The 21,040-nt window shown below is 39.5% G+C and overlaps 1 protein-coding gene across 9 annotated transcripts in view; it reads right to left on the bottom strand.

Annotated features, from left to right (window-relative positions):
- synrg (synergin, gamma) overlaps window positions 1–11,100 on the bottom strand; it is a 51,990-nt gene extending 40,890 nt beyond the window's left edge. For 2 of the 9 annotated variants that reach the window (XM_044118984.1, XM_044118985.1), the window contains exons 1-8: window positions 10,994–11,100; window positions 5,827–5,867; window positions 4,723–4,859; window positions 3,797–3,924; window positions 3,008–3,113; window positions 2,806–2,917; window positions 1,175–1,579; window positions 85–354 (exon numbers count right to left, since the gene is read on the bottom strand). In XM_044118984.1, the coding sequence (XP_043974919.1) occupies window positions 85–354; window positions 1,175–1,579; window positions 2,806–2,917; window positions 3,008–3,113; window positions 3,797–3,924; window positions 4,723–4,859; window positions 5,827–5,867; window positions 10,994–11,028 (1,234 nt within the window). In that variant the 5' untranslated portion in view covers window positions 11,029–11,100. The remainder of the gene's footprint in view (window positions 1–84; window positions 355–1,174; window positions 1,580–2,805; window positions 2,918–3,007; window positions 3,114–3,796; window positions 3,925–4,722; window positions 4,860–5,826; window positions 5,868–10,993) is intronic. The other 7 variants (XM_044118988.1, XM_044118989.1, XM_044118991.1 and 4 more) reach the window with 5 other exon arrangements.
- Window positions 11,101–21,040: the final 9,940 nt, after the last annotated feature.

The following is a 21,040-nucleotide window of genomic DNA, read 5'->3' as shown; positions in this document are numbered from 1 at the left end:
ATTTATTGTTATTCGTTAACGCTGAAGCAAAGCAAGGTGCAGTAGAAGCAGCAGTAAAGTCCAGTAAACGGGCGCTTCTCTCACCACTCTCACTACCGCTCTGAGCAGCTGACGGCAGCTGGGGGTCGGGCGGTGAAGCCGCGGCTTCCTGGGTCTTCTCCGTGACGAAGACGGAGCTCAAGTCCTCGGTGGCGGCGGCCCAGTTCCTGGCCTTGGGGCTGGCCGAGAACTGGGACGAAACCCTGGCTCTCGGAGCCATCTGAGCCAAACTCTGCTTGGACTTAAAGCTAATTTGAGCAGATTTATCGGCGGTAAGATCGCAGGAGGAGAAGAACTTCTCTTCCAGCGAGGGGCCTGGAGGGGTGAACGAGGAAGAAGCTCCTTTAGTAGCATCCAGACAGTGTGGGGTTTTTGTAGGAGGTTAAAGAAAGTGTGACATAGTGCATGTATTGCATATCAAAAGTAAAAATCTGATTTTCATGATCATCTATAAAATAATTTAACATTTAGAAATTTAAATTTCATTCTGGAAGCCTGGGAGTTAATAATGTCACACATAATGTTTCTTTTCCAAACTCTGAAATAGAATTGAACTACCTATGTGCTTCATTTGACCTTTTTTATTCTAATTACAGTTTACAATAAAAATCACCAAAAAAGCCCTGAAATCTGAAATTTTTCATCGCCTGCCTCGTCTGTCAGTAGCTTCTCTTCCTGATCTCAAGTGTTGACTAACAAATGAAGTCAGAAGTGACTCAGTGGCCAGAGATTTGACTGGACAGAGGGTTGGCCGCTTCGGTCCCCTGAACAGGAGAGCAGCTGTCTGGTCCGACACTCACAGCGCAAAGCGTTGCCAAGTGTCCGCTCAGCAGAGAAACTACCACTGATAAATGACAGTTGCAGTCTCCTCACCTGGTGTATGAAGCAATTAGTTAACAGGCCATATGAAACTAATTTTAGAATTAGAATTTTAGATAATGTCACTATTTATTTATGGAAAAGAAAAAAGTTGAAAAACTGACCATCATTATACTTTCTCTTCCCAATTTTCCTTTATTTTGTATTGGTCTACTACATAAAGACTCATTAAAGGGGCAGTATTATGTATTTTTGGCACAAGGAAACACTTGAGTGTGATGGAAACAGGGTGTGAACCAAGACAAAGAAGAGTTACCTTGAAATGAAGGTTGTGAAGTGGTGTTGACAGCAGAGTGCTGGGAGGCAGTGGGAATGGACACAGAGGCGGGGAGAGGTGGAGAGGAAGTGAATGATGGCTGAGCTGGGGCTTGAGAGGTGAAGTGCAAACTGGAGGAAGGGAAAGTGTTTACAGGGCCCTGAACAAAGTCACTAAACTCCTCATCGTCCTCAACCACGTCCTGAGAGGCGACGGAGGACGGAGGCTGGGCGTGGACCTGAGAGGAGAGGCTGAAGGCGGCGGTGGAAGAGAAGGAAGAGGAGGACGGAGGGAAGGAGGCGGGGGTCTCTACGGGCCCCTGAAAGTCACTAAACTCGTCACTGTCCTCGGAGAAAGCTGGGGGGAGGGAATGAGTGGTGACAGGCGGGTGTGACGATGATGACTCTGCAAAACGGGGACATAATGAAGACGGCAAAAAAAACCACACACACAACGATGGAGAATGAATTAAAGGGGCTGTGTAGGGGGGGGAGTCAATGTTACGTGAGAAAAAAATGTAACCAAAAGATAGCCAATATTTTATTATACATTTTTTGATTTTGGTTAACCATATAAGGATATTATGTTTGTGCCTTAACAGCACTTTAAAGTTGCACTCTGTAACTTTTATAAAATATATGTTTTTGTTAAAACTGTCCCTATGTTGTGACAGTATGTTGAGCTCCTCCTGAACTGCCGACTCATCTGAAACAACGCACAACTCACTGCTGACCAAAAGCAACCAATCAGAGCAAGGAGGAGGGTCTCAGTGCTGTCAATCACCCTCGTGTTCTCACTGTACATGTACATGATACACTAATGGCAGAGAAACATTATGAATGAATAAAACTGTTTATTCATATTCATGAGTGACCATGCCCACTAGCCTTGGCTAAGACCCGCCTTCTGGATCTGATTGGTTGTTTCTAGTTAGCACTGGGAGAAGGCAGAGGAGTTAAATTTTTTTCACAGATTATTCATTTTATAACATACTGTCACGACATAGTGACAGCTTCAACAAATGTGTAACAAAATATTTTTTCTATAAAAGTGGCATAATGCAGCTTTAAACGCACAGACTAGCCAACTTCAGCTTCATACTGACTCTTGTATTTATTTATAGTCTTTTGATGATTTTTTAAAAATCATCTTGTAATAAAAACAACTTCAAAGATTCACTGGTCACACAAATTATAATATAGGGAATATCCTCCATAAACACAGCAGAAAGTGGCTCAATTCTTACTGACGGCAAGAATTGCGAGAGCAATTTCTAATGGCTAAAACCATATCTAAAGTATAATTGGATGTGCATGTATAATTCAAAAACAAAAGTTCAAATATATCATTAAATGCCCCAAAGTAACATAACTGTTAATAAAAATAAATTTACTTAAGAAGAGTGGAAATGAGATCTAAAAACAGAAGTCTGAATTAAAAACACGACGACAATAAGACTGACAGAAATTCAGAAAAAATAAGATGCATTTTATGGGTCGAATACGGTGCAATTATGGATCAATTTTCAGACTGAAAGCCACGTCCCTGACTCCAACAAACCACAGTTTCTTTAAGCTCTGAAGTAAAATGGGAGTAAAGTGTCAGGAACTCCATGAACAGACTGAATCTACCTGGCTTCTTGGTCTGTGATGAAGGAGTCGGGTGCATTTTAGCGTCTCTGCTGAACCCGTCCAAGTTGCCTTTGATGGCTTCCAAGGCGTCGTCCCGACTCTTCTCCCCTGTCTGGGCGCAAACCAAGCAGAGAGTTACACAAAGAAAATCTGAGGCCTGGAAACTGTATAAAACCAAAAGGTGACATTGGGAGGGAATCACCTTGGGCTTGACGCTGCTAAGCAGCCTCAGCTTCTGCTTTTGCTCCTCAAACTGTCTTCTCTTTCTGTCCTCCTCCAGCATCTTGTGCTGCTGCTCCAGACGTTTTCTGGAATAAAAACACAGGAAGTTTATTGGAACGCTGAATCTTAAAGGTACAACACTATAGAAAAAGGGAACATCATAAGATGTTACTTTTAGAGATGTACCGATCCGATATTAATATCTGTATCGGTCCCAGAAATTTGTTATGGCGACAGGTCTACACATGAACAACCTCTTCCCCTCCCCATCCAGAACCAAACGGCAACAAGATGGAAATAAATTTTGGTTGTTCATCTCAGCCCAATCTTATGTAATTTGGGCTGAGAATTGAACCGATTTGATTAAAAAAAATGACTAAAAATCAGCAGATGCCGATGTTAATGCTGATATTCATCCCTAGTTTAGACGTCTTAATTTAGACTTTGAAGTCTTGATAAAAGCCCACAATTCAGGTGTGATTAAACCAATTTTTTGTGTACAATTGTTTACATTTTTGTCTGACTGTATATGGAACATTTAGTTGTAAATCAGTCATTTGTGTTTAACTACCTTTTTGCTAAAATTTTTTGTTTCACTTTTAATACAAAATTTTACAGCACATTCATTTCAGAGTGAATATAATATTTTTCTTTGCGGTTATATTTTAAGACATCATTGCTTCAGCCCTATACCTGCAATAAAAACAGAACATATGAAAGCTGATGCGGTAATGAGGAAGCAGAAACAACATGTTAGCATGTAGCTTACTGATGCTCCTCGGCCATCTGTTTCTGCATGTCAGCTGTGTACTGGGGTCCAGCTGGTCTCATGCCCATGAACTGGGGCTGACCTAAAAATGGCATCCCGGGGGTCTGCATCCCGATTGCCATCCCACCCTGAATAAAAACACACACACATTGAAACCAGTACAAAAATTATATTAGCTCTCCTTCTGTCACCGCCTTTTTACTTGACATTAAATGGCTTCATAAAGGGAAAGGAAAAAATTTAATTGAACAGATTCTTACAAATGTAACATCTTCTCAATAACATCTTGAGATGTTCTTGAAAAAATTTGCTAATAGAATATTAGTGTATTAAAAATACCTTTCCTTTAAGGGGCAGTATTATAAGTTTTACATCATGTTATAATTTTATTCCCTCATTAAAACATACCTGGAGTGTTGCTTTGATTCTTTCATGGATGTCTGAGAAATCCCTGTAATCTCCATGGCAACATTCAGCTAGGTGAACCTAGTGGCGCCTCAGAGCCGCAGTTTCCCAGCTTCGGAGTTTCCCCTTCCCCGCTACTCCTACTACACTCAGCTCCTTCAGACTAGCCAACATCAATCAGCAAACTAATTGGAACTGCACATCTGCTGAGCTCATCATGAGCTACTTCTCAGTGAAACGCTGGTAAAAACGTTAGAGTTAATAGAAGAGTGATGTCATGACTTCCTGAAGGCAGAGGTTCAGAGAGAGCAAGAGCTTCTTAAAGAGACAGAAGCACTATTTGAAGGAGTTATATTTCTTTTAAGTCGTATTGGATATATGTAGCATTTTTATTAGAACTGAAGGTAACATAGTTACTTTATTGTGCTTTAAAACAACACTCTACACCTGGAAAACATATAATACTGCCCCTTTGAATAACAAAAATCAGGAACTCAAGTACAAAATAAAGGGAGGCTGACCTGCATTGGAATGGCACCAGGGGGCATCTGCCCCCCAAAGTTCATCCCCATCATTCCCTGCATGTTGGGCTGCATGACAGGAACCATGGGGAAGCCCTGCTGTGGCTGCGGCTGCTGCTGCGGCATCGGGACCATTCCTGTGGGAGACAGACAAACAGCGTTCCAAGCTGCTGGACGTGTCAACGTAGACAACCAGGGTCCGGTTCAAGGAACACAAGGCGACGGGTCACAGAAAAAACAGTCTGCCATGTTCGAAAATGATTTGATCTCGCTAAAAAAAAAAAAAACAACACGTTTTTGAGAACAGCTGAGAACACGCAAAGAGACACTAGAACAACCGAATCAGTGTTTCTGGTGACTACAGCGACAGCTTGGAGCAAAACAAGGAGAGTTGGACGGAGGTGGGGGGGCGAGGGAGGGATTTGGGAAAGTGTGTGTTCAAGTTCACAGATGCTGTGCAAGCTGCCGAACATTACTGAGCAGGAGCTCTTCCCCCCGACCCACAGAGATTAGTCACCGTGTTAAGACTCAACTGGGCTGAATAAATGGTTGTTGAAGAGGCCGCTCACATTCTAATTTGTCTGAGTGAAATGACACGGGTGAAGGGAGCAGGAGAGACGCCTGTCCCGGTGGCGTGCTAACGGCTTATCAGGGGGTTTACGTCGAGATCAACGTTCCAAATGACACGAGTGTGTGCTGTTAGGTGACAGCACGTCTGATTGTTCGCAGATAAGTGGCAAGATTAACGTTCTGTGGTGACAATAAACTCTCGTTAGGAGGAAAGACGAAAAGCGGCGAAGCAGAAACACACCCACCACTGACCATTAATTCACTCATCGATTATTCTGACGACTAATCAGATAAAACGTCGGAGCATTCAGCAGATTTTTTTATGCAATATTAGAAAGAATTTTAAAAGATGCAAATAACGAAATGATTCAATTCCTTTCTTAAATAAGAAACATTTTATCACCTCAAATGCAAAAACAGTATTCTTTTAGAGAATGCTTGGTCATTTGTAACAAAGGATCCAAGACTCATGTATCTTTTAGAACATTACCAGGTTGAAAACATTCATATATTGGTGCCTTTAGAATAACTTACCTTGCGGTGGTCCCAGGCCCCCACCGACAGGATACATAAAGCTTGAGAAACAAAGAAGAAAAACAGAGATTAGGAGATTTTAAGCATCTCTTGGATAAAAATAATATTGGCTACAGAGAGAGCAGCAGCACAGAAATGGGCTTCCTACAAATTTGTGTTAACATTATTATTAATATTGGAATCGGGATCCATTTCTACATTTATTCCCCCAATACATTTGTTGGCATCATAGGTCATTTTTAAGCAAGCTTGAAGCAAGTTTCTGATTTTATGTTTTGTCTATTTCAAAGAAGGAACCAGACAAACTGAGATGAACACGTCGCATCCCGACAAATCAAGACTTTTGTCTCGTGAGTTTAAAACGTTCTTCTGGTAAAATGTTGTGTTTAATTCTGCTAATACTATGACTAATGACTCATAATTAAATAAAACTTCACACAGCCTGAACTTAATGCTCCGACATGCAACTCGCCGAAGAGATTAATAAAATAAAATCCACTTTAAAAAAAAAAAAAAAACAGACATTTGTGATTTATTGTTTAGAAAGTGAGAAAAAAATGGATTAAAATTGGAAATCAGATCCGATCTGAAAAAAACTACAAAAACATATTTTTAAAATTTAAGTATTTCACACACATCACCAGGATTGTCAGAGTAAAAGAAAGACAGTAATGGTTGCTGCTCTTCCTCAACATCCCAAGCTGCATCTCCATTACAAATGTGAGCAAAACTTTGTCGACATGCTGCTATTGCTGAAAAAACACTATTTTGTAATTGCTGTGTTTCCGTTCAATAGAAAACGCAATTAAAATCACACGTGAATAAGTTGCTCTCGCAATAAGTCATTAAAAACCCACATCACCTCTATCCCCCTCCTGTCGTCTTGTTCGTCATTTCCGCCAGTAGTAACATCCAGTTGTTATTGTTGCCAATAAAAGTGTTTTTATTGCAATTTGGCAAAACACGCTCGTTTAAATACGGCTGGAAAAAAAAAAAAAACCCTCACCCTGTTGCTAAAACGTTATATTGAAAAACATTGGTTGTATTTTTTTAAATTGCAGTTTTTAAATACATTTTTTTCATTATACCAATTGTCACAATTATGTGGTCAACATAATCACAGCTGTCTGTCCACGTCGCAAAGACAGGCATCCCTGCAGGGAGAACGGTGTGACGAGAGCCACTGAGAGACAGGTCAATAAATCACATGTTGTTCAAAGTGAAATGCTGAGTTTATGAAGCTAGAGAAGAATCTTTGTCATCAAGGGTCCAGACAGGATTAACTGGAACCACCATGTGCTCCAAGACCAACTGTTAGCTTGTTATACAAACCCAAAACAGCTGAAAAAAAAATGACAAAGTGATCCTTTTAACACCGGTTAAACATCAAGGTTAAGTTTTCCCATTATGAACCCTTTCAGACTGTAAATAGCTGCACCAGAACATACAGCAGAGTAACAAGAGCAATGAAGGAACTCAGCAGCCTGGAGGTAGCTTAGCGTCCCCGGGCGTTTTGGAGTCCGTCACTGGGCTTTTGAGCCGACAAACAAGCTTTTAAAAAAATAATAGGAGGGAATCTCTCCAAGTCGGCTAAGCCTCCCACTTTACCAGAGCCAAACTAAACAAGCCTTCAGCTATTTGTCAAAGAACTTCTTGCCACTCTTTCCTTCTTCAGGCTGAAAGCAACCAGGCAGGAACACATAAAGACAGCCAGGAAGTGCTCCACCTGAGCCAACCAACATTTACTTTAGATCAGCAGAGCTAAACAATATCAAGTAGAATCAAATCACATTAAATGAGTATTAAAAGGGTCTACGTTCTCTTATGTACATGTGCATCTGATAGGAGAAGCAATAAGAAACAATTTGCATCAGAAACTGACATTCGCTGTGATTGTGTTCAGAAATGTATTAACAAAAGGGACCAAAAAAATTAGGTTACATTCAGTAAGGCTGGGAGGATTCTTGGCTAAGCAGCCCCACTTACATAAACTAGAGCTGACGAAGAATGAGAATCGACACAGGCCATCAAATGTTACTTTAGTCATAGATCATTCAATCAGTTATTCTGATGATTAATCAATTAATCGGATTACAAAGATGGCACATTCTGCAGCTGTCAGAATGTGGCTGTTTTTCATTTTACCATGCAAGCATTTTTTATGCAATATTGGAAATACTTTAAAAGATGCAAAACAAAACATTTTTTTGCAACATAAAATTCATATAACGCAACATTGTTTTAGTGTACGCTTTATCATTTGTATCAAATTACGCAACTGCAGCAAAAACACTAACATGAGCTTGACTTAACATCAGAACACTGTTGACAAATTTTTAGATTAATCGATTAGTAATTGGACTGTAAAGATTATCTGAAATACAAATTTTATATATTTTTTGGCTTAATTGCTCTTCTGACTGTGTTCTTCCAGAAATGTGACTTTTTTCTATGAGTTTGTATGCTGCAATTAATAATCAATTACTAAATTAGTCGACAGTTAATCGTTTCAGCCCTGAAACGATTTAGAGGTAAACTAAGAGCAGGAGGTGATAATGTCCGTGAGGATGCCTCACTCTGACGGGTTTTCAGGGTCAACCTGTTCCCTGGAAGAGCTGCAGCTTGAGGAGCCTTTTTCTAAGAGCACAACAACAAATAACAGGCCACGGCTGAGCAGATTAACATGGGAGAGGATAAGCAGCTACAGCAGCTGTGACACTGAGCAGACTCATGGATCTCAGAAAAAAAAAAAAGTGTGGTGAAAGAAAGGCTTTAATAAAACGCATTTGGTATGCAAACGCTTTCTATTGTTTTCAAGATGTAAATATGATCTATAAAGGGAAAATGGAGGCTGCATTTAGAAGAGTAGGTGGTGTATGACAGTAAACAGCAAGGCGCTATGCATGAATCTGTCATCACTCATTACATGACAGAATCCATCCATCCATCCATTTTCTGTTCACTCTTGTCCCTAATGGGGTCAGGAGGGTTGCTGGTTCCTCTCCAACTACGTTCTGGGCGAGAGGCGGGGGTCACCCTGGACAGGTGGCCAGTCTGTCGCAGGGCAACACAGAAACATACAAGACAAACAACCATTCACACACACACTCACACCTAGGGGGAATTTAGAGAGACCAATTAACCTGACAGTCATGTTTTTGGACTGTGGGAGGAAGCCGGAGAACCCGGAGAGAACCCACCATGCACAGGGAGAACATGCAAACTCCATGCAGAAAGACCCTGGGCCGGGAATCGAACCCAGGACCTTCTTGCTGCAAGGCAACAGCTCTACCAACTGAGCCACTGTGCAGCCCCGACAGGATGCAACACACTGAGTTTTTTACTACATATTTATAAGGATGTCTTTGTAAATGGGCTTTCAACCAAAGATTGTTTTGGCTGAAACAATCAAAACGTTTGTTCCGCTTTAGTTAAAAATTCAAAAACAAAACAAAAAAACAACAGAAATGTTTTGTAAAGAATGACAGCCAATTATAATCAATAAAGAGATTATTTTCCATTGATTGACATCTACAAAAAGAGAGGTGTGCAACTAATAGAGGTTCCCCGATTACAAATTCTTTCTTTTATTTTAATATTAGCATATTAAAAATGCATTGAATTTTGTGCTTCCAGACTTCCTCTATAAACTTTAAACAGCTTCCTGGAGACCTGATTCACTCACTAAGATTTGGTCCTTTGTAGTTGTGATGTGTGTTATCTGGAGGAGCAGTGTGTTGTAAGTTCACCATGAAATTTGTTAGATGAATGAAAACACTGAAATTTCATTCCAGTAATTATCATGATAAACAACAACACTGTGGTTTTTAGCCCATTTCCAGGGCATAATAATGCAATTCGCCCTCTCAAAGACAGAAACTTTACTGATTTTAATGAATAAAACACCAAAAACGGTAAAATGTAAGTAAAAACCACACACATCTGAAACCATAAGTGAAATAAAATATAGTGATACATCTGTAAACAAAAATACGATTAAAATATTCTGGTGAATTTCACCAGAATATTTTAACATCATTCTTTATTAAATACCAAGCAATTTATGGAATATGTGATACGGTATATTGTGTATTTCCAGCTGAGATACTGCGGGGAAGACATGGAGCAAATGGGAATCGATCCCAGGACAAGCGCGTGAAGACTATGGCCTCTACGCACGCTCTACCAACTGCCCACTGAGGGGCTTTTCAGGTGATTTCCAGTGTTGTTTTTGTTGTGCGGTGATGCAAAGGGAAGATACAATGTCTCTATTCACAGAGACAAACAAATAAGCGCTTATTCAAGGGTTATTTATAGATTTAAAGGCCTTAACCACAGTGTAGTCGTGTTTTTTGTCATTCGTGACTCGCCTTAGTCCCAGTGTTGAAGTCTTCGGTTTCACAGGTTGGATCAGTATCACCTGGCTAGTTGAGATGCTTGTAGCCAGAGAGTATTTATTATTCAGGCTGCTTCTTATGAATAAATCATGAGAGTGTCCTTTTTTATCTCCTCCACAGAACATGATAATTACCACCCCTTCTAATAGACTTTAATATTTCCAGCTACTTGAAGGAATATGCTAGCTATCCCGCTCAGCACAGGATTGACTATCCATCAACTTTAAAGCAGATATATTTGACTCTTAAAGAGAAGCCTTGACATATAACAATTTCTCCTGTTCTATGTGAGGAGAAACAGTCGAAATTCAAATGTCACATGGTACATTATCAAAAACACTCTGTTTCAATGGAAGGCTTTATGAAATGTGACAATGAATGCAAACAGGCCTGTCCACATACCTGCAGGGAGCTAGAGGCTACAGGGGATTAATGAGCATATCTCTAAGAAATATGGCGTCAAACGTCTGGATACTATCACAACAAGGCGAACAGCCAATACGGACAACATCAAATGTGTAAAAATGTAAGGTTCGTGATGTCATTCTGTTCCTCTTTGACCACAAGAGGCAGAGGGCTAACGTTAGCTGTGACAGCTGACAGCCAGCCAGCCATCTCGTCTCATCACTCTGTGTAGACAATAAAAACCCCGCCTTCGACGCAAGCATTTTAAAGCCCTCTAAATGTAAAGTTGGCCGACATATAGAAGTGCGTGTTTCATCAAGTTATTATTACGTGCGATAAGTTCTCCTTCAAAAAGGCTAAAATACCTGCTGCCTCCCCCAGATCCTGGCCGCAGCGCCATCTTGATAACAGCAGTCACTAGTCAGAAGATGACGTCAGCGCTGACGACAAAAGGAACACGGATTTTGCCCTGAGTTTAGTCTGACAGGCACAGCTGACGACAGAGAAAGAGGGCGAATGTGGGGCCCCAAACTAAGGCAGACAGGTCAGCTTGGATAAACCCCACGAGATCTGCACTACTTTCATTGGATACAAATAAGTCAAGAATAATAAGTTAACTTAAGAATATTAACGAAGCATCGAGGATTGGAAATATAATCAACCCATCCATCAACTTCCACTAGGTATGCTGGTAAAATTCTCAGAATATTTTATTTTTATTTTTATTTTTTTCTGGCAGCAGACACACAAACGTGACAAACAACAATTCTAGTTTGGAGAGATCACTTAATTTAACATGCATATTTTTGAACTGTGGGGGAATCCCGGTTTTCTGGAGAAAATATTACCAAACAAAAGATTGAAGCCACTGGCCTTCTTGCTACGACAGTAGATGACAGCAGTACCAATTTTTGCCACCATACTGCCCAAATTAAAACAATGACTGAAAATATTTTAACTGTTATTAAGTTATTAATTTTAATTTTAATCAATTGCATTATTTTTCAGGATACATTTTTAAGACTGCACAAATAAATTTACATCTTGGACGAGAATCTAACTTTGTGTGGTCTAAGCATGATCTCAGGCATAAAACCTGTTTGATTTCAGTATACATTTGCTGAAAAATATTAACTGGCGGTCTCCTTTTGTCAGATTTAAAATATTCTACTTATTTCCATCATTAACAGGATGGGAAGAAAGGTTGATGTCTGAAACTCTCAAAGCTCCTGCAGCAAATAAAAATATATATAAAAATAAGAGAGCTTCTCCCTATTGCAAGGAGGACCGAAACTAACGTACGTAATTAAAAGTTAAATTAAAAAAAAAATATTAAAGAGACACAAATCCATCTAAAAGTAAAAGTAACAACAAAGAAATATATCTTTCTGTAAAATTTTAATTATGTGCTTAAAAATGTAACTTGTTGGAATTAAGTTAAAAAGACAATGTTAATCAAATTATAAAACATGATGTATAGTCCTCCCGTTTTAAATTAATTGGTGCATTTTAAGTGTATTGGTTTGTTTATTGGGTCATTTGTTAATTTCTGGTTCTATTTTTAATTATGTCAGTTTTGGTTTTCTCAAACTGCTATCCCTGGTAGAGATCACTGAACGACATAAACAGGTCAGACCCAAGAATATTTTCTGCAGTACATGATTAGACCAGCAGATGTCGATGTTTAGCTTCGTTTGCTGGTACGTTATGAGCACTAAACTGTGTTCACAACTCATTTGCTAATGATCTTGTACTTCATATTTCTTTGACTGGTGATTTATTTCATTTTATTATTTTTTTTATTTATTTTTTTTTTGAACGAGTATTTTTGCAATAAATACCAGGATGTTGCAAAGTTGTTGTTTTTTCCTGCATTGGTGGGTTGAACACCAGAAATAAAAATCTCTTCTAATTTCAAAACAAAAGTAGGTAGAAGCTTTGTGTGATTAGTAAAAGGCAACACATACAGACAGGCACATGAGGATACGTTTATCCTCATGAGATCATGTCTCCACTTTCAGGGACCAAACTCTGTCAGTAAATATAGCCTCTACAAAACAAAGCGAACAAGCAAACAAACAAAAACGAATTTGATGAAATACTCTTTCTGAAGTCATAACCTCAATATATTTCTGCTTCTTTAAAGGAGTATTCAGTAAAATCGACTTTTTTGGGCTCTACATCATGTTATCATGTCATTCTCTCATTAAAAACATACCTGGAGTTTTGCGCTAGTTCTATCTGACATGTTTGAGAAATCCTTTAATCTCCCGTGGCAACCATTCAGCTGGGTAGACCTAGCCCTGCCTTCATGGACGAAGCTCCTCCTCTGAGCAGCAGTCTGCAAGGTTCTGAGCTTCTGCATTACAGCGCAATCCTTTCCCACGACTCCCCCGTTCAGCTCCTTCAGACTAGCCAGCAGCAATTAGCAAACATCTGGTGGAACTGCTTGTTCCGCCCGTAGCTCATTATACAAGCTACTTGTCAGTGCAACGCTGGTAAAAACGTTGTTAAAGGGTGAGTAGAGGAGCCATGTTGTGATGACTTCCTGAAGGCGGAGTCTCAGAAAGAGCAGGAGTTTTTAAAGGGACGGAGGCCCAATTTCAAGGGATTAAATAATGCAGTCAAATGTCTTATGTTACTTGATAAGTATGTTTTTACAACAATCAAGTTACTTGATTGTGTCATAAAATATCACTAAATGCCTGGAAAATACATAACACCGGCCCTTTATAGAGCGTGCAATATTGCCATAAATTCATCAGATTTAGTGAAATGCTCATTTCCATCCAGGGTAAAACAAAACAAACAGCACAACACAAATAAAAAAAAAACACAATATCATAATGAATATTTTTATTCTTTTTAAAAAGTGACATTAAAATACTATTTATGTCTTGTCAACCCATTAAGTCTCTTTAATTATATATATAAACTTCTTTATTAAAGATTGACTTTTGCATTTGTCTTCCACAGCCCTGCAGCTCAGAGTGTTTGGGTTTTGTGGGTCATGATGAAGTGATTCGGTTTCTTTGTCACGTTGCTGACAAGGCGGAGCAACAAGGGGAAAGCCTCTCCAGCTTTGTCTTGGTGGGAGGAAGATTTACAGCTTAATCCATCACATCATCGGCCCTCAGACTTTCAGAGGTCATATGCATCACATAGGAAGACATTAAGACTTTAATGCAACAATTAAGCCAAATTAGCATGTAAGCAATGCGTGAGAATTTTGCTTTTAGCTTTAACTTACATAATAAGTGGGGCAGATTTAGTCATGTGATCCATCTTACTTTGAGTGACTTCAAAATGAAAAAAGACAAAAAAAAGGGGAATTTAGTTTGTGCATCAATTTCCTTTTGAAAACATGGAGGGACTCCTTGATGTTATGACCCGTTAATAACCTAATTTTATCTGTTAAATATTTCCCTCCTAGAATCTAAAATCTGCTCTGCATTGTTGTTTTTAATTTGCAACTTAAAAACAAAAATGTGACTCATACACATTCGATAAAAATGTGTCATATGCAGTGGTTTGCAAAAGTTGTCATTGTTTGGACTTTTTACCTCTTTTCATCACATTGTAGCCACAAGCTTCATCATATTTCATCAAGACAGACAAAAAGCAAAGACATGAAAGAAAAGTTTGCATTCTTTTAAACTCATTTACAGTTAAAAACCTGAGAAGTGAAGCATGCGTATGCAGCAGCTGCAAGCCGAACTAATGTGTGATGCAGTTAAAGCTGCAGGTGTTTTGGATTTTATCTCAAACTTGCAATCTCCAGATTTGCACGTCTTGAAAATGAAATTTATGCCACTTTTTCTTGACAAAATACCAGAAATGTAGTCTGGTCTAATAATGAGTTAAGCAGAAAAAAAAGAAGAAGAAAAAAAAAGCGCTTTTGGCAAAAAAAAAAAAGACATTGTTCTAGGAACACTTCAGAATATTTGTGAACATTCTGGAGTGAATTCACTGAATTCAAAATTAAACTAAATAATGATAATAGTAATAATAATACATTTAATTGGAAGGCACCTTTCAAGTCACTCCAAGTCACAGAACAAGAAATATGGAACAGAAACTACAAAACAGTGAATAGGAAGATATCAATAAAATCAAACATAATTAATGGCAACAGGAGATAATGACATGAAACGTCACTAAGTTTGAAAAAGCATGAGTGCTGCTGATCGGTGAACCTTGACCCCTTTCTACTGACTTATTTAATATCTAAGTTTGGTAGCATTCAGCTTCTATACACCTCAAATCTGGGACAAACTTCCAGAAGACAGCAAAACAGCTGAAACACTGAGTTCCTTTAAACAGAGTAAAAACCCACCTGATCAAAGTTGCTTTTGAACTGTAATAAATGGAACATTGACCAACATATCTGATGAGTATTGATGATTTTTAACAAACACATTTGATTAAATGTAGTGTCTCTTACCGGCTTTTCGTAACCGTGTGACGTGACGCATTTATGATGCTTTTATGTTTTCATGATGTAAAGCCCTTTGAACTGCCTGCTTGCTGAAATGAGCAATTCACATAAACTTGACTTTCTTAAAAGGTTTTCATTGGGATTATCCTGCATTCAGCCTCAATCTGTCAGATTAAAACACATTGAAGTTGAAAGCGTTTGAACACTGTTGTAAAGACTCTCTAACACCTCTTTGGTTGTTTCTTATCGACTCGCTGCTGGAGACGCAGAAACTACAGAAGGCCGGTGACTCATCTGACATGCTGCATGTCTTTGTTGAAAACAAAGGAGATTACTGTCGAGCTCCAGTGAGCACATACCCATCTGATCATCTTAGATGTTTTCAGCAGCAGCAATAACTTTGTGAGCATAAAAGTAACTAAAGATCTTTCCTGGAAGCCAGAGGTTCAGCTGGGTCTGTTTCTACAGTTCATCAGGAAAGTTACAGCCGAATTCTGGTTTGTGTTAAATTAGTCCCATTGGTCAGTATTAGACACACAAGTGAACCCCATTATGACGATGTGCTCAAAAGGCTTCACCGCCTTTGCTGTGATCTTGAAAATGGACCCGTTTCCACCTGTGGTAAAAGTAAACTGAATGGACTTGGAAAGACACCCAGCTGTCTATGTAAGGTCCCAGAGCTGACAGCAGGTCAGAGGTCAAACACCGAGCATAAAATCAAAGGAATTTGTCTGTGGACCTCCGAGATGGGATTGTCTGAGCGTGGATCCAAAAACAATTCTGCTGGTTCGAAGGTTAAAGTGAGCTCAGCGGTCTGGTGGAAGTTCGGACCCAGCAGGATTCTTCCAAGAGTTGGGAGCCGGAGCGATTGGAAGAGAATGGTCTTAGTCAGGGAGGTGACCAAGAACCGGATGGTCACTCTGTCAGAACTCCAACTGTGGAGAGAAGAGAAGCTTCCAGAGGAATCCAAAACACGTGGCCATGTCTGAAAGGCTTCAGAGTGACTGTGTGATGGTTCTGGAGTGGACAGGCCAGAGTCCAGACTTTAAGCTGACTGGACATCTGTGGAGAGAACAGAAAATGGCCGACAAACGTCTCCACCCAATCAGATGGAGAAGAACTGGAGAGAAGAACGAGTCAAACTGGATGAAGATAGACGAGCTGAGCTGGAGGAATCAGACTCAAAATGACTGGAGGCTGAAATCAACACAGTGTTAAGCAAAGACTGTGAACACATAATTAAATGTGAATTCTTGGTTTTCTATTTTTAATACACTTACAAAAATCTGAAATAAAATGTTCCACATCGTCATAATGGGACATCTGTGTTGAAATTTGAGGAAAAGATTCATTTAATTCAGTTCAGTTCAAATTCAACAATACTTTATTGGTCCCAAAGGGAAATTAAACGTTGTAACTTATATTAACTCAAAAATTCTTCAGAGTTATTGGAGATGGTGATGGTTGTTGAAGAAAAGATCCTCCTGTAGCAGTCTGTGTCACAGCGACTTAGAAGAGGCTCATCTCATTTGTTTTTCTAAGGCAGTCTCATGAAGAGGATGGTCAGGGTCGTCCATCATTTTCTTGGTTCTTATTCTCTCCAGAGGTTCCAGAGTCGTCCCCAGAACAGAACCAGCCTCTTTCGTCAGATTGCTGAGCCTTTTTAAGGTTGTAACATAACAAAATGTGGAAAAAGTGAAGTGCTGTAGCTTTCATTTTATGTTTGTCTAAAAAAAAACCCCACACATTTTTATTAATATGGACACTGAAATTTGTGAATTAACCCCCCCAAAAAACATCTTCATTCCTATACATGCATCCAAAACAAGAGCTGAACATCCACATCAGGAGGCATCGCTCAGGACAGGGACCTGACTCCAGCTGCTTGCAGTCTTTTTCTTTTTGTTTCCCTCCCCGCTGTGAGTTCTGGGTTTAGCTGGAGGCCGGTCAGTTCAGTCCATCAGCATCAGGTCGACTGTTAGTCTGGATTGAATGTGGGCAGCCTCCACCCCACCCACAAGAGGAGGTCCGTCCAGAAGGTGAACATTAACCCGTCTTTTTTACCTTTTTTTTATTCCCCTTTTTTTTCACTGGTATCCCACTATTCCCCATAAATCATTAACCTGTCCAGCATCAGGCCTGCAGAGGCACCAGCGTGTCGTCATCCATCCATCAGGACTCCCGTGAACCCGCGACTCTTAACCTCAGATGCAAAGAGGCTCCGTTTGAAAAAGTCGGGTGATGAAGGATTAGGTCCTGCAAGATGATGAACAAGAGCTTAAACAAAAATGAAACATTTTTAATGACACATGAATGTCTGCATTTATTTCAAAGTCAATAAAATGTCGCCGTGATAAAAATGAATTTATATCAGTCAAAAATCAACTCTAACAATTTATTATTTCCCTTCCCAAAAGAGTGACAATTTGGGATTTGGAATTATTTATTGTCATAAATACAGCTGATTAGCTGAAACTCATAATCCATGTATTTCAAATTTTAATTTATTGTTAATAAATTACGGTAAAGTCATTAAAAATGCACTAGGGAACAAAAAGAGAATGTGGTTGAATCAAAATATTCTGCAAAGAAGAGCTGGGCTAACGTTATTTCCCAGTGACTTAAATTTTCTATCCTGACTTTTTTTTTTGTGACATATTTAAATAAGCTCTCAGTATCAGTACAATATGAGACAAATAATCTATGTAAAAAGATCCTCTGCCTGGTCTTTATTTGGTGCTCCCAGTGACAACTAAAAGCAACCAATCAGAGCCAGGAGGCGGGTGTTAGTGCTGTCAATCATGCCTGTGTTGCTTTTCTGAATGCTAATGTTAGTTAGCATGGCTACCTATGACGGAAGAATAGCAGTTTTCTTGTAAGAGTGAGTTGTTTGTCCCCCATAAGAACTGTTAGCAGAGCGTTCACAAGGATGATTGAAGGCACTAAGACCCTCCCCCTGGCTCTTATTGGTTGTTTCTTTAGACAGCAATGTCGCTCCTGGAGGAGGTGGAGGAGAGTGATCTTTTCACAGATTATCTATTTCACATTATACTGTCAAGACATATTGATAGTTTTAACAAATATTTAAAAAAAAACTATTTTCTTTAGAAATGCTGCACACTTTTTGGCGGTTTTCATAAATGCTTGACGGCTGTTGATGGAGGACATTACCAGTGATTAATGTCATAGGATAATTCCAGTTGCACATAAGACCAGATTGTTTCTGAAAATTAATACACAACTACAAAATGAGTCAGATAGATAATAAGAAACATTAAAAAAAGAGAGAGAAATCAAGGAAGTGTGTAAGGAGGCAAATACTTTTACACAACCCCGTGAATATCATCCTCACTTCTATTCATCTTTTCTAGCTGATGAATAGTAAAGCTCAGAAGCCACCCAGCTGTCTCTGTAGGTGGTTCTGCGGTGGATGTACGGCGGAGGCGGCTGACTGATTCCCCGACTGCTGCAGGAACACAACAGAGTCCTTCTTGATGGAGGACTGCGGCTCCATACATGTGTATGCGTTTCTCTGTGGAGAGAGGTTGGCGTAAACTCCTGTCACAGTGACCAATTAGAGCTGCCTCTCGACCCCTGACCCCTGCTGGGCAGCCTTATCCATTAACCCTTTGGGGCTCAGCTGGAGTTGATGTAGCATCCTTTCTTCTGGCGCTGCTAAACACGCGGCTACATTCAGCCTGCAGCTTCCACTTTCTGTCCCTTTGTCCTCGTCCCTCTGTTTCCCAGGTGACTCCTCGGCTCTTGCGTTGACCTCCGGAGTCTCGGATGAACTGAATCAGCTGGCTGGCTTCCGGCTTAGCAGTCAAATGCTTGATCCTCTCATACAGGAGTCTGCAACAATTAATATCTGCATTGAATTTGTTTGATTTTTGAAGTAAGCTGCACATTTTCAGTTCCGCTTAGTAAAAGTTTGTTCCTTGTGAACACTAATATGGAAATTTTCACTAAACTAGAAAAACTGTCTTTTATTTGAGGGTTGTGTAGGTTTTGCTAAAATAGCTGGATTTTAAATGTTGCTATGGAGATCTCCTGTATGTGGTATATTTTTGTAAACTGTTAAGAAAAATATGCGTCGACACAGTACTACGGAAAGTGATGTAGTTGGCATGCCGGGCTTTCCATATTGGTGCTGCAATATGGAAATCCTCTGGGGTCATACATGTGCAAGCATTTCATGTTATCTTCAAGTGACTTTGACGAGCAGACAACACGCAAACAACATGTAAAGCACATAATGTTTTCATGTTGAACGCCAGTAAAAATGTCATGCGTCATTAATGTATAAAAAAAGTGTAAAGTACGTGTTGCTGGAATCTCAACATCGCATAAAGTATGAGGTGCAAACATTTGAATTCGCCGTCAAAAATGTTGCTCGTTATTAACCCGTAAACAACATGTAAACTACGTGTTAATTGAACGTCAACAACACATAAAATACCTATTGTTTGTGCCTGTCAAGTCTGTCAAGGTGTAAAAAGCATCTGTTTATGTCCCTTCTGGGCAACTCCACATCCTGGCAGGTTTGGATTTCAAATAGGAGCTCTGTAGATGGTTTGGGATCTCTTAATGGAGTTGAACAGAGAGCGTTATGTGATCAACGGGGATGACGCAGCTGTGGCAGATGGCCGTGGAGTGGCTGAGGGCCCGGAGGAGATCTGACAACTGGAGGCTTGATGTGGGAACCAATGAGGCGTTGTCAACGCTAAAAAAACCTGCAAGGAGTAAAGTGGAACGGGACAACAGGAAGCATAAAACAATGATGAGGAAAATCACTGAAAAAGGTATCGCTGTGGCTTGACTCCACCCCGAACAGCTGAGGCAAAGAGCCAGAGGGAGGTCATCTAAGCGCTCTGTAAATCCTCAGGAGGAGATGAAATTATTGGAGACAGGTGTGGAGATTGCAGCTCCAAGGAGAAACCTTGTAGAAATGGGTGGAGCTTAGTGGAAGTAGGTGGGGCTTTGTGAGAACAAGCGTTTAGAAACTCCGGAATGGTTCCCATGGGAGATTAAACGTTTTCTCAAACATACATAAGAATCATGTTTTCATGTTCATAAAATGACATAAAGCTCCACAAAGTTGATTTAAATTATACCCCACACCGTCTTTAAGATAATCAGATGAATATTTTAAAATGATTCCATGTTGTAAGCAGCATAGATGAAATAATGTCTTAAAAGTTCCAGATGGCGTGGAAATTCTCTCTCATACTGAGTATTTAAACATCTGATTTATTAGAGTGTATCTATAGTCGTGTTTCCATTGACCTTGTGCAGTTTGAATAAATTTGCTTAACGGAAACAAGACAATTTGGAAAAAAGTGTTCATTTTTTGAAAATATGTTTTGGTGCGAGGTTGAGGTGGGGGTATTTTTGACAGCAATGAAATTGGTTAATTTCTCTAAACTGCAATGGAAAGACAGAAATGGCCATTTCTAACCCGAACCCAAACCTATCCCTGAAACAGGCCATGAAGAAGATGACAGGAAGTAGTTGGGGGATCATAGCCTATTTTTTAATAACTTATCATGTGAACAAACGTATTCACGTGTGTCTTTTATTTAATAGAAACACTGAAATTTTGAAAATGTTTTTTTTTTCCACCACTAGCAGAATATTGACAAAGTTTTACACACAGTTATGATGGAAAGGCAGCGAGTGAGCGCTAACAGCTGTTTCTGTTATACTAATTAAAGCTTTTTCCACAAAGCAGACTGTTAAAAATCTGATACAAATTAATCTAACAACCATTAGATTAATTGTCAGTATGAAATTGTTGTTCATGTGAATAGCTTAGAATATAGTTTGCTTTCTCAGCATTGAATAAACTCTTCATATTCTTTATGCTTTAAGATACTTTAATAAGTGAAAAATCTCTTAATATGATGATTTACCAGCCTTCATGATGCATGTGATGTATACACTCTTGATTAACTCGTTTCTATTAAAACTTTGA

This window comes from Gambusia affinis, linkage group LG06 (assembly GCF_019740435.1).
Source record: "Gambusia affinis linkage group LG06, SWU_Gaff_1.0, whole genome shotgun sequence".
Lineage (NCBI taxonomy): Eukaryota > Metazoa > Chordata > Actinopteri > Cyprinodontiformes > Poeciliidae > Gambusia > Gambusia affinis.
Note: the sequence above shows the minus strand (reverse complement) of the source record. Positions and strands in the feature narration are given on the sequence as shown.